The sequence below is a fragment of the Jaculus jaculus genome, chromosome 5 (genome assembly GCF_020740685.1).
Source record: "Jaculus jaculus isolate mJacJac1 chromosome 5, mJacJac1.mat.Y.cur, whole genome shotgun sequence".
In the NCBI taxonomy this organism is placed as follows: Eukaryota; Metazoa; Chordata; class Mammalia; order Rodentia; family Dipodidae; genus Jaculus; species Jaculus jaculus.
In genome coordinates, this window is record NC_059106.1 from 106,076,091 (window position 1) to 106,089,794 (window position 13,704).

Here is a 13,704-nt window from a genome sequence, read left to right on the forward strand (position 1 = left end):
CTCTAAACAGAAATAAATGGATGGATGGATGGTTGGATGTGCATTACCAAACCTGGAAAGAAAAGAATTCTAGAAATTCCCTTCCCATTTTTCTATATATTGAGAAAATGATTTCCCCTTTATTTTTTACACCCTTCATAGTGGGCTACTCTGCATTCTGCATTCTTCATAGTGGGCTACTCTGCATTGTGTTCAGAACATTGTGTTCAGAACTCCATCTCGAAAAATAAATCCAAACCACACAGTTGGAAATCACGTTTTCTTTTTATATGAACAGAAGTAGACCATCTAGAAATCGTTCAGTTTATTTAAATTGTTAAGTAGAATATGAACCCGAATTTGTAGCTAGTACCAGAGAATGGACTTAACTGTTGGTGTTTAATGAGAACAGCTTCTACATAGGATCCCAAGAGACTTACAGAAGAGGGGCAAAGCCCTAATATTAAGCAAATAAAACTCATGTTTCAAACAGATTATACAAAAGTTGATTTATACTCCATTTTTCCCTTTTTTGAGATTTAGAAAGTGCAGACTTAACAAAAGGTAGCCATACCCTTTCTATGTACAATGCCGATTAGAATTAGTAACAACAAAACTGTCAGTCTGTTAGCCATGAAGTCCAGTGTTTAGCTCTCAAACCTTAAGTCACGGAATTGAATAAGGATTAAAGAGGGTTAAAAGGGAAAAAGCTACTGCCATATTCCAAATACAGGGAAGCAACAAATACATTAAAATTGATCTAACAATAGCAGGTTTAACCCAAAAACATTTCAAAAAATTTTAACACCATTTCATTATTATTCTTTTAGTGGAAAACTAGGGATTATTTGGCAATGCTGCTTTGTACCAGTAAACAATGCACCAGTAAACAAAGTCAAGTGAGGGGATAAAACCTAAACCACCAGTGAGACATATAAACTTGTCTTCAGGGCACTATTTGGGAAATTCATAGTTTTTCATCGCAGATATGTCCCTATGTTATTGTTTATGTGAGCCAAGAGGTCATTAAAATGCTTATCATGTCACAGAAATCTTTTGAATGGAAGCTGCTGTCCTAAACTCAGCCTCTGCTTGAAATGAATCATGCTATTCACAATTATTTCAATAAAGGTATCATCTTAGGACGCTAGCAGCATAGCGAACTTAACCCACCCTGTACTACTAATAATAAGCAATGAGGCAAACTAGAAAGATGCAACAAAGGACAGGGTTAGAGAGAGCTAGAGCGCTTATCTTTACACAAGAAGCTTGTTGTCATTCTTCTAAATCCATGGCAATACAAGTTTTCCAGGAGGATGTGAAGATAGAACTTAAAATTAATATTACAAAGTATATCTTAAAGACAACACTGGAAGTGTTCTTCAGAGGCCAAATCTCAATACATTTGGCAAGCATGTTCATAAAATTCACTCCTCGTACTTTTTATTTTCAAGTTCTTACTGGGCTACCAAACTGCCAGAGGAGTTGCCAAAATGGAGACTATTCAAACTCAGGTTAAGAGAGTTATTCTAGGGAAAGTGAATAGGATACACACCTAATTAGAAAGACAAGCCACAACACCCTCCAAATACTAGTGCATGCAATTAACTCTTCCATTTCATAAACTCAATGGTTATACAGGAAGGAAACAAGGGGAAGGAGAAAAGGAACATGGAAGTCAAACAGCAGGACAGAGCTTTTAGAGGAAGAGAGTAAATGAGGGAAAGACACTAATTAACTGACACCTGATAGGCAGTTAGAATTTCTCTCTCAGTTTACTTAGCTAGTTAAGTCAGTGCTGTATGTTCAACTTGACAAACCTACTACTAGTTTGCCCCTTTCATATTTAAGTAACTCACCATGAGCAGTGGGGAGGAGAAGCAAAGAAAGCAGCATGCAGGAAGATGAGACTCAAGGAGAAAGTGGCCTAGAAGAACTGGTGGCAGGGACAGTTTACATATCAAGGCCACTAAAATGAGATTTGGCAAGCCAAAGCTATCATTTCTGCATTACCCTTTTCCCTCAATAAACTACTTTGAAAATTACAGCCAAAGCAAACCACAAATATTTTAATGGTTTATGTTTGGATGATATGTCTCCTGCACATGCTTCCACCAGAACAAAAAGGAAAAATCAAAGTTCCTTTCCACATAAGGCACAGGACAAAATTAACCCCACTTACATATTCAAGGTGAAATGAGTGTTTTCCTGGCTTTTGTTTGTTTCTTTTGCTATCACATGTTCATAGATTATAGGGACTCAAGCATATTATTCATGACAGGAAATTCCACTGTTGTACAAAATAAAATTGTTAATTCTAACTTTTATTCTTATACAATTTGCAGAATAGAATTGAAATGATTGCTATAGGTTTAAACGTTGATAAGAAGAACTCGACTATAATACAACTGAAATGCAGCAGTGAGTTGAGCAAGTACATTTAAAAATAAAGTCACAGACATGATTTTTCTATACATTTTTTTTGTTTGAAGAAAATTATAATAGTCTGCAAGCAGTCACAGATGAAAGAACAAACAAAATAGGTGGATTGAATAGTTACGATGAGGAGCAAAGATATCTGTTTAGAGTTAAAAATGGACAGAGTGTTTTAGTTTGCAGCAAGAAAAGAAACGGGTGGTGGATGGCAACGGATGAAACAGGAGAATGCTCAGCAACACTTGCTCTTCCAGCCTGTCACGCCTCCTCCACTGCTGATATCTACATTTTCACTGTTGGGCTCTTTTACAGGGGTCTGGAACACACAAGGAATGTGAGAAATCACTGTCAGAGATGGAAAAAACTGAGATTCAGAACAGCTTCAATTTGTCAATTTATACACCAAAAGGTATTCACAGTGAGAACAGGTTGCTCCCCAACCCATGCAAAGTCAAGATTCAGAAACTGGGTCTTGTCTTCATTTTCAGTGGCCTATAAGCTATGAAATATGAGATATTTCCTGGCAACCTTAATAAAGCTTCTGAGATCATCATCTCTGCCTAACTATTCCAAATAGATTTTGTTAGCTCCAAACCTTGACCTCTGAATTCATTTAGTACTTAAAAAGCATTATCAAACCAACTATGACAGTACATGCCTATAGTGCCAGAATTCAGAAAAGCCGAGAAAGAACCTGGAGAATTCCAAGATACCCTAGGCTCCACAGCAAGAGCTTGTTCAAAAAGTACATAAAGGGACTGGAAAGATGGCTTCTGCTTGTGAAGCCTAAGGACTGCTGTTTGAAACACCAGGTTCCACATAGCCAAATGCACAGTGACGTAAAGTACAAACTCTTGCACATGTGCAGAAGAGAATGCGTGCACCTCAAGTTTGTTTGCAGTGGCTGAAGGCCCTAGAGCACCCATTCTCTCTCTCTCTCTGCCTCTTTCTCTCTCAAAAAATAAATAATAAGGGGCTGGAGAGAAGGCTTAGTGGTTAAGGTGTTTGCCTGCAAAGCCAAAGGACTTCAGTTCAATTTCCCAGGACCCACATAAAGCAGATGCACAAGGTGGTGCATGCATCTGGGGTTCATCTGCAGTGGCTGGAGGCCCTGGCATGCTCATTCTTTCTCCCTCTCTCTCTTAAATAAATTAATACTTCAAAATAAATAGTTTTTTTTTTTTTTTTTTTTTTTTACAAAAAGAACATAAAGGGTGTACGCTTTAATCCCAGCACTCAGGAAGCAGAGGTTGGAGGATCACCTAGAGTTCAAGGCCACCCTGAGAATACACAGTGAATTGCAGATCTGCCTGAGCTACAGTGAAATCCTACCTTGAGCCCCCCCAACCAAAAATAAAACATAAAGGGTTGGAGAGATGACTCTGAGGTTAAGGTGCTTGCCTGCAAAGCCTAATGACCTGGGTTCAATTCCCCAGTACCCATAATAAAGTCAAATGCACAATGTGGTACATGCATCTGGAGTTTGTTTACAGTGGTAAGAGGTCCTGATGTGCCCATTCTCTCTCCCTCCCTCCCTCTACTTGCAAATTAATAAGTGAAAATATATACTCTCTTCCCTATTTTTCAAGGCAAGGCAAGGTCTCCCTAGCCCGGGCTGACATGTAATTCACTAGGCAGACTCAGGGAGGCCTTAAACTCACAGTGACCTTCCTACCTCTACCTTCCAAGTGCTGGGATTAAAGGAGTAAAACTATTTAAAAAAATTATCAAGTAATTCTTCAATAGCTTTTTTCTATTTACTTATTTACCTTGTGTTACCGTTAGTACTTTAAATGGGCAATCTCAATTATGATTAAGGGAAAACACAACTGGCCTAACAAACAATTTTTAGTATAAATTTAAGTTGATGAAATGGAACTTTAAGCTGGCTCCTTTCCAAGTATAAGGCCAATAACTGAACAGAAAAACTAGATAAAAGCATTTCTTAAAAACACGAAAAAGAAAATGCAAAGGGGACTCAATATTTTTGTGTGTGGAGGAAGATTACAACAGTCTTGGTAGGTCATCTAGGCTAGCCTTGAACTCTTGCCTTGGCCACCCCATTGCTAAGTTTAAAAGTCTGTGTCACCATACCAAAATTTTTTCAAAGGGCTGGGGATATGGCTTAGTATATAATGTGCTTACTGCTCAAGCTGGAGAACCTAAATTTTCAATCCCCAGATCTCACAGAAAAGGCTGGAAGCTATAGCAGGCTTCAGTAAAGCAGCATGCTGACACTAATGATGAGATGGGGTGGAGACAGAATTTTCACACAAGCTTTAGACAAGCCCAGCAAAGTAACAGCAAAACAAGAAACCTTGCTTCAAATGAAGTAGATAGGTGAGGACCAACCTGAAAGTTGTCCTCTGAAAAAAACACCCCCACACACACCCTTACTAATGAGGACAGGCACAATAGTTTTTTTGTTTGTACTTTTTGAGATAGTCTCTCACTATATATAGCCTTGGCTGATGTGGTACTTACTATGCAGACGAGACTGGCCTTAAACTGGCAACACAACCCTTCTACCTCTGCCTCTTGAGTACTAGCATTACAGGCATAAAATATCACATTCAGCTCCAAAGCCACAAATTAAATCTACATTTGTTTAATCTGTCAGACTGAGAAAGACCTGTGTTTCACAGTCTGCTATGCTGACAAGGGAAGAGTAAATGCTAACCACATGGGTGGAGTAGAGTAGTATAAGTCAGTACCACTCTCAAGGGAGCTGAAATTAGGGTCTCACACATTCTAGGCAAGAGCTTTACCACTGACCTACATTCCTAGACCTTAAGACAGAACTGGATAACCTCAAAAAGTTACAAATAAGAAAAAAAAAAAATTACAAATGAGGGCTGGAGAGCTGGCTCAGGGGTTAAAAGGCCCTTGCCCGCAAAGCCTGCTGGCCCAGGTTCATTTCCCTAGTTTTCACGTAGATCCAGATACACAAAGTGGTGCATGCATTTGGAGTTTGTTTACAGTGATAGGAGATCCTGGTGCACATTACAAATTAATATTTTTTTCAAAATTACAAGGCTGTAGCGAGAGTTTGGAGATTAAAGGCACAAAGTAGTGCATGCATTTGAAGTTCATTTGCAGTGACAAGAGGCCTTGATCCACCCACTCTTTGTCTCTCCTTGCAAATAAATAATATGTTTTTAAAAAATTACAAATAGGCCAGACGTGGTAGAACACGCCTTTAATTCTAGTACGTGGGAGGTAGAGGTAGGAGAAGCGTCATGAGTGCAAGACCACACTGAGACTACATCGTGAATTCCAGGTCAGCCTGAGCTAGAGTAAGACCCTCCCTCAAAAAACCAAAACAAAATTACAAATGCACTTGTATGCTCTTTGGTCACATACAAAATAATTATGCACAATATAGATGAAGGTTGAAAATTGAAACATCCCTCACTGGGAGACTTCATTGATCATGATACTCATTCAAAGAAATTATTTTAAAAATATTTATTTTACTGATAGTAAGTGAAAAAGCCAAAGTAATAATAAACAGTGTAATAGTATATTCCTGAACTAGGGTGTGCTCAATGATAGAATGTGAGCCTAGCATATGTAAGGTCCTGGATTCAATTACTTGCACTAATAATTAATTACACTGGTACACTAATTTCTACTCTACCTTTTGAACTTATGGTTTCATGCAGCATGTCAACACTTGCCACTGAGCTACACCTTCAACTCACTCTTTTTAAAAAACTTATTTATTATTTGAGAGAGATAAAGAAAGAGGCAGAGAGAGAAGGAGGAAAGGAGAGGGGGAGGGGAGAGAGAAAGAATGAATAGGTGCAATAGGGACTTCAGCCACTGAAAATGAACTCCAGACAAGCGCCACTTTGTGCATCTGGCTTATGTGGATCCTGGGGAAATTGAACCTGGGTCCTTTGGCTTTGCAGAGAAGCACCTTAATCACAAAGCTATCTCTCCAGCCCTCAACTCACTTTTTTTTTTTTCTTCAAGGTAGGCTGACCTGGAATTCACTATGTAGTCTCAGGGGGGCTTCGAACTCACATCCTCCTACCTCTGTCTCCTGAGTGCTGGATTAAAGACGTGTGCCATCACACATGGCTGTTTTTGTTTTTTTTTTGAGGCAATTATTTTGCTATGCCCAGGTTTAGACTGAGGTCTTAAAAAAAAAAAAAAATCATTCATTTACTTATTTATTTGCAAGGAGAGAAAGAATGAGTGGAATGCCAGGACCTGTTGCCACTGCAAACAAATTCCAAACACATGTACCACTTTGTGTATCTGGCTTTACATGGGTACTAAGGAATTGAACCTGGGCTGCCAGGTTTTGCAAGCAAATGCTTTAACCACTGAGCAATCTCTCCAGCCCTGAACATTTCTACACATTTCTCCCATTCCTTTTGTTTCCTTGGTTTTATATCTTTATTTAAGAGAGAAAGAGAATGAATGAGTGAATACGGATGTGCCAGGCCTCTTGTCACTGCAAACAAACTCAAGACACATGCACTAGGCTTTGTGCATCAGGCTTTAACATATGGGTACTAAGGAATCAAATCCAGGCCAGGAGGCTTTGCAAGCAAGCACCTTTAGCCACTGACCCATCTCTCCAGGACCCTATTTCCTTGATTTCATTAAATATGCCCTTTCCTCCTGGTTGACCTAGGTTTCTTTTTAATTTTTTTCCCACACCTCCCCCCCCCCCACACACACAAGGTAGGGTCTCACTGTAGCTCAGGCTGACCTTGAACTCACAGCGATCCTCCTACCTCTGCTTCCTGAGTGCTGGGATTAAAGGTGTGCGTCACCATGCCCAGCCTAGGTTTCTTTTTGAGTGATTGCTAGGGGAGAAACAGAGGTGAAGTACTCTACCACTGAGCTTTAATTCTGTCCCTACAACTTCACATTTCCTATTTTGACTTATCTTTAAGGACTTGTAAAAGGTTTTATGCTTACTCACTTAATTTGTGTGTGTTACTAGAAAACAAACCAGGAGGCTCAAGCATTCCAGGCAAACAACTCTTGCTTGAGCTACATGCCCAACTCAAATAATTAATGCTTTTAAAAAACTGGTGATTTTGTTTCTCTTGGAGACAGTCTAATTTAGCCCAGGCGGACCTGAAACTCACTCTGTAGCCCCAGGCTGGCTTCCAACTCACTGCAATTCTCCTCAGCCTCCTGCATGCTGAACTAAAGGTATAACTACTACTCTTGGTTGCGTTAAAATTTCTAAATATTTTATTTATTTATTTTCAAGCAGAGTGAGGTAGAAGAAAGACAGAGAGAATGGGTACACCAGGGCCTCCAGCAAACAAATTCTAGATGCATGAGCCACTTTGTGCATCTTGTTTTATGTGGGAACTGGGGAATCAAATTTGGGTCATTAGGTTTTGCAGTCAATCAACTTAACAGTTGAGTCATCTCTCCAGCCCTGCTTTAATATTTTAATATTTTAAAAGTTGTTTGCATATTTTTTAAACAATATGTTAAAGGGCATAAGGGGCCTCCCTGGTACAGACTGCCTGGAAGATACCCAACTCTGGCACTGAAATTTTTCTAATAATAATCTATGGCTTCTGAGTACAACAATATCTATCTCTACAAGATACTTTTGGCAAAACTCTTTATAAATATATATTATTAGCTAGTGAAGAAGTAGGTTTCCAAATGGCATATTCATAAATCTTAAATTTTGATTAACCCTGCTCTCAACCTCCTTTCAGCCCACACAAGCTGTATAGCTGGCCAGCCAGGCCAAAGGTACCAGCTGGTACAATTTTGTGACAAGCCTGTTATAAGGGAAACCAATTGCTCACTGACTGGACTTGAGACCCACTCCAAGGAAGAGAATTCCTACCTGGTACTGAAAACCTAATGAAAAAGCCAATGGTGAAGGTCATAAGCCCTAATGGGGAAAACTAGTACTGTTAACTGGCTAAATGGATATATTGTTATACCTACCAAACTGCCCTCTAAATACTTAGGTTTATGCCCATATATTAATGCTACTCTCACTTTTGGTTAGAGAAGCTTCTTTTCAGATGGTTGTGATCACTAGGGTTGAATCAAAACTCACCCAAGCAGCTGGGCATGGTGGTGCATGCCTTTAATCCCAGCACTTGGGTGGCAGAGGTAGGAAGATCACCATGAGTTTAAGGCCAGCCTGGGCTAGAGCAAGATCCTACCTCAAAATTCCAAAAAACACACACCTCACCCAAGTGCTGAACAGAAGAGACAGTGGAGTGTTCAGCACTAAGTGAGATATCTCTATCACACCCTCCAAGGCTCACAAACCATTGCCAAAGAGGTAGCAGAAAGAATAAGAGCCATGGCCAGATGTAGTGTCACATGCCTTTAATTTCATCATTCGGAAGGCAGAAGTAGGAGGATTGCTGTGAGTTCTAGGTCAGCCTGGGCTAGAATGAAACTCTACCTAAAAAATTAAAAATAATAATATAAAAAATAAAAATAAATAGGGTGTGATGGGGCATGCTTTTAATCCCAGCACTTTGGAGGCAGAGATAGAAGGATTACTGTGAGTTCCAGCCTGAGAATATGTAATGAATTTCAGGTTAGCCTGGCCTAGGGAGACCCTACCTCAAGAAAGAGGGGGTGAGGGAGGGAGGGAAGGAGAGAAATATGAATATAAGAGTGAAAAGGCTGAAACAAGGGGCAGGAAATATAGTTCAATCACTTACCTAGCATAACCCTACCTTTGATCCTTAGCCCACCCCCCCCAAACACGGGGGGAGGGTTTGGAAAAGGTAATGTGGCACTGAGGACTAGACAGACTGTGGGAACTCAACACACCAATTGTAACTACTGACTAGATACTTCAGTTTGTTACATAGTTTCTAGTCAACTAGCTACAAATTCTTTAATTCTGGAACATCAGATATCAGTCATGGGTAATCTTTTAGAAATAATACCTCACAAATTCAAATTTTGTACATGGCTCCAATATTTAAGAAGAGACAAGGAACAGAATAGGGTGATATAAGCCACTGTAATCCCAGCATGCAGGAGGCTGAGGAAGGCAAAGTAAGCTTTCAAGACCAGCCTGAGCTACCTAGTAAGACCTTGCCTGTCATAACAAACAACAACAAAGGACATTTAACCAAGACACCTCTGCATAAAAAAAAACAGAACAAAACAACAACAACAACAAAAAAAAAAACAGAAATTTACCTTTCGAAGGATATCTTCAGCTAATGTGAGAAATGCCTTTTCGATGTTTATATTTGCTTTTGCACTAGTCTCAAAAAATCTAATACCATGCTCCCTTGCAATCTAAAACAGAAGCATACAGCATTTTAAAATTAGTAAGTCTGGATTGCCAACTGAAGACCATTACATACTAGAAGAGTAGGAGGTATAGCACAGGCTATTTTAATATGTCAAGATTTTTCAATAAGACAAAAACTAGAATAGAAGAAATAAAAACAAAGAATTCGCTTTCTACCCCAATAATTTGTTCCAGATATTCTAAATCAATTGTTTTGCTCTCAAATTAGAACTCAATGTGATATATCTAATTATTGCTTGCCCCAGCCTTCTAGTTATCAAATTTTGAATTATACTAATCAATATATTCCTTTCAAGTCCTAGGGTAAGAAAAAGAACCACTGATTTCTATTTATCTCTGTATAGTTTCAGTAAGTCTAAAAGTGCTATAGGTACATATCTGACCCTTCTATACATGTTGGGTATTCACTCAAATAAGCTATTGTTCCAACAAGCATTTAAAAACGGCATGACTAGCCCAGTGTATTCCTCTACCATATTACTAAAACAATCAAAGACAATTACTATCTCCACAAAGAAAGGTCATCACCTTCAGAAATTCTTACCTGTTCGCCTTTGCTTTTAGGTACCACTCTTTTATCATCCATATCACACTTGTTTCCTAGTAACATTCTTTCCACATCTTCATTGGCATGCTAAAATGGAATGAAATTTTACTTTTGTACACTAACATGAATTATGGCTTAATATTTCCTAAACATGACTATCTTTTCCTTAAATTAATGCCATTTCCATGGCTTAAACATTTTATAAGGTTTTAACATTTTTCTACTTTATTTATTTTTACGTATTTATTTCTGTCGAGGGTGTGGGACACACTAGATTCTGCTACTAAAAATGAACTCCAGAAACATGAGAAATTTGATGCATCTGACTTTACATGGGTACTGGGCAATCAAACCTGGAACATCAGATTTTGCAAGCAAGTGCCTTTAACCACTGAGCCATCTGTCCAGCCTCACAGGTTTTGTTTCGTTCCCCCCCCTTCCTTATAGCTGATTAAAAAAAAAAAAAAAAAAAAAAGTCTTAAAGGCTGGTAAAGGCTGGGCGTGGTGCCGCATACCTTGAATCCCAGCACTTGGGAGGCAGAGGTAGGAGGATTGTGGTAAGTTCGAGGCTACCCTGAGACCACATAGTGAATTCCAGGTCAGCCTGAGCCAGAGTGAGACCCTACTTCGAAAAACCAAAAAAATAAAACTAAAACATCTTAAAGCCTACACAGATTCTTCTAACTACCCAGCAAAAGATATATAATTCCTAAGGCAACCACATCAAATGTTATTTCTCTTCTAGAAGGGGTTGTCTACTTTCTAAATATATTCTTGGGCTGAAGAGATGGCTTAGCGGTTAAGGCATTTGCCTGTGAAGCCTAAGCCAAGTTTAATTTCCCAGAACCCACATAAGCCAGATACACATGGTGGTGCATGTCTCTGGAGTTCATTTGCAGTCACTGAAGGCCCTGATGCACCCATTCTCTCCCCACCCTAATAAATAAATAAAAAATTTAAAAATGTTAAAATGTTAGATATATTCTTACCAAAGAAAAAATAAAAATACAGGTTTGAAATATCTGAATCCAAGTGGGATCATGATTTGGCTATTATAATGACAAAACCAGATCCTTGACTTTGCTGCAGAAAAAGAGTCAGTACAAAGTAGAGTTGGAGGTTTAAAACACACACACACACACACACACACACACACACACACACACACACCTACATATACTTTTTGTTGGGGGGCAGAGGACCCAGGTTTGATTCCCCAGTACCTACAAAAGCCAGATGCACATGGTTGTGCATGTGTCCGTACTTCATTTGCAGTGGCTAGAGGCCCTGGTGTGTTCATTCTCTCTTTCAATTAAATAAATAAAAAAAATTTTAAAATTACCTTTTTGGGCTTGAAGAATGGCTTAGCAGTTAAGGCACTTGCCTACAAAGCCAAAGGACCCAGGTTTGATTCCCAAGGACCCATGTAAGCCAGATGTGCAAGGTGATGCATGCTTCTGGAGCTTGTTTGTAGCAGGTGGAAAGCCCTGATACACCACTTTCTCTCTCTCTCTCTCTCATAAATAAATAAATAATTTGACAGAGAGGGGGAGTCACCAAAAAGAAAAAGGAAAGAAAGCAAGCAAAAAGTATGCTATCAAAAGAACAAAAAGGTTGGGAAGAGAAAAGGGGTTATCAGGAGTAGGAGGGGGATAAGAGAGGGTCATAGGGTGAATATAATCAAAACACATTATATACATATATGAAATTAAAAAAAATACTTTTTAAAGAGTGAGAAGTACTAGGGGTGTAGTTTAGTTAGTAAAGTGCCTGCTAGCATGCATGAAGCCCTGGATTCCATATACTAGCATGGTGGTGCATACCTCCAATCCCAGCACTAAGGAAGTAGAAGCAGAATTCAAGTTCATCCTTAGCAAGTTTGAGGCCAGCCTGGGACATGTGAGACCCTACATCCGTAAGAGTAAAAGAGCCAACCAAAAATTGGAAAATATTTGCAAATCATACATTTGATTCAGAACACACAAGAGCTTCTCTTATATATTTTATTTTTTGAAACAGGGTTTCACTATGTATCCCTAGCCGGCCTGGATCTTTCTATGTAGACCAAGATGGCTTCAATTCTAATTTGCTGAAATCCTACTCTGCCTGCCCCAAAGTCCCAGAATTATAGGTGTGCACCACCATGCCCCATCCCTTATACATTTTTGTCATTCCAACATGTATACTAAACTTTTTCATTTGGATATACAGTAGTTGTATTTCAACCACAGGCAAACCCACACAAAAATGGATACCAGGTGGATACATTGAAAAACAGACATGTTTATATGGGAACTCACATAACTCTATACATGTAAATGATACCACTGTAACTAGTTTAAAAATTGGTTAATCTGCCAGGCGTGGTGGCGCACACCTTTAATCCCAGCATTCAGGAGGGAGAGGTAGGAGGATCGCCATGAGTTTGAGGCTACCCTGAGACTAAAGAGTGAATTCCAGGTCAGCCTGGACTAGAGTTAGACCCTACCTCGAAAAACTAAAAAAAAAAAAAAAAAAAGATTAATCTGAGAGATGGCTTAGCGGTTAAGACCCTTGCCTGCAAAGCCCAAGGACCCAGGTTCAATTTCCCAGTACCCATGTAAGCCAGGTGCACAAGGCAGCACATTCATCTGGAGTTCATATACAGTGGCTATAGGCCCTAGCATGCATGTGCATGTGAGTACTCTCTCTCTCTAATAAATAAAGGTTTTTTTTTTTTTTTTTTTTTTTTTTTGGTTTTACGAGGTAGGGTCTCACTCTAGCCCAGGCTGACCTGGAATTCACTATGGAGTCTCAGGGTGGCCTTGAACTCATAGCAATCCTCCTACCTCTGCCTCCCGAGTGCTGGGATTAAAGGCGTGTGCCACCACACCTGGCCAAATAAATGATTTTTTAATTGGTTAATTTACCAAGGTACTGATACAGAAAGATGAAGTTTCTCACTGTCTGCACAATGACATGGGGTCAAATACTTCCAGGAGATTGCCCTGTCCTTCCTAAGATTTTAGGAATACCCCTGTCTTCTGCTCACTTGATTCAAATAGGCATTTTCCTTTTGCCCCAACTTAAAACACCCCACACATTGACAGAAGTAATACCACCCCAAATTGAGAACCGTTAGTTTAAATAGAGACCTCTATCATTAAATAAATTATATACTCCAATATTCCAGAAGACATTTAAGTTCAATAATCACCCAAGACGACACTCAGAAAGTACCTTGCGCTTTACTAACATGAGATTTAACATTGTTCTGAAATGCAAATAGTACAAAAGAACCTGCTAATTTTTTTTTTTTTTGTAAGCATTTCATAGTCAAATTTAGAGAAAGAAAATGAGACTAAACTTCCTAGGAGCATGTCTAAAATTAACTAACATCTCTGATCCAAAGCATTTTTCCCAAAATCTCCTTATAGCTATGTAGTTATGTTTACTATTTGTGTATCTAGTCAAA

General features: G+C 39.1%; 1 protein-coding gene across 1 annotated transcript in view; it reads right to left on the reverse strand.

Annotated features, from left to right (window-relative positions):
- Positions 1 to 245: 245 nt before the first annotated feature.
- Positions 246 to 13,704, reverse strand: part of Rab10 (RAB10, member RAS oncogene family) — a 69,802-nt gene continuing 56,343 nt past the window's right edge. Inside the window, exons 4-6 of the mRNA XM_004663738.3 lie at positions 10,248 to 10,337; positions 9,586 to 9,687; positions 246 to 2,731 (exon numbers count right to left, since the gene is read on the reverse strand). Of these exons, the coding sequence (XP_004663795.1) occupies positions 2,648 to 2,731; positions 9,586 to 9,687; positions 10,248 to 10,337 (276 nt within the window). The 3' untranslated portion in view covers positions 246 to 2,647. The remainder of the gene's footprint in view (positions 2,732 to 9,585; positions 9,688 to 10,247; positions 10,338 to 13,704) is intronic.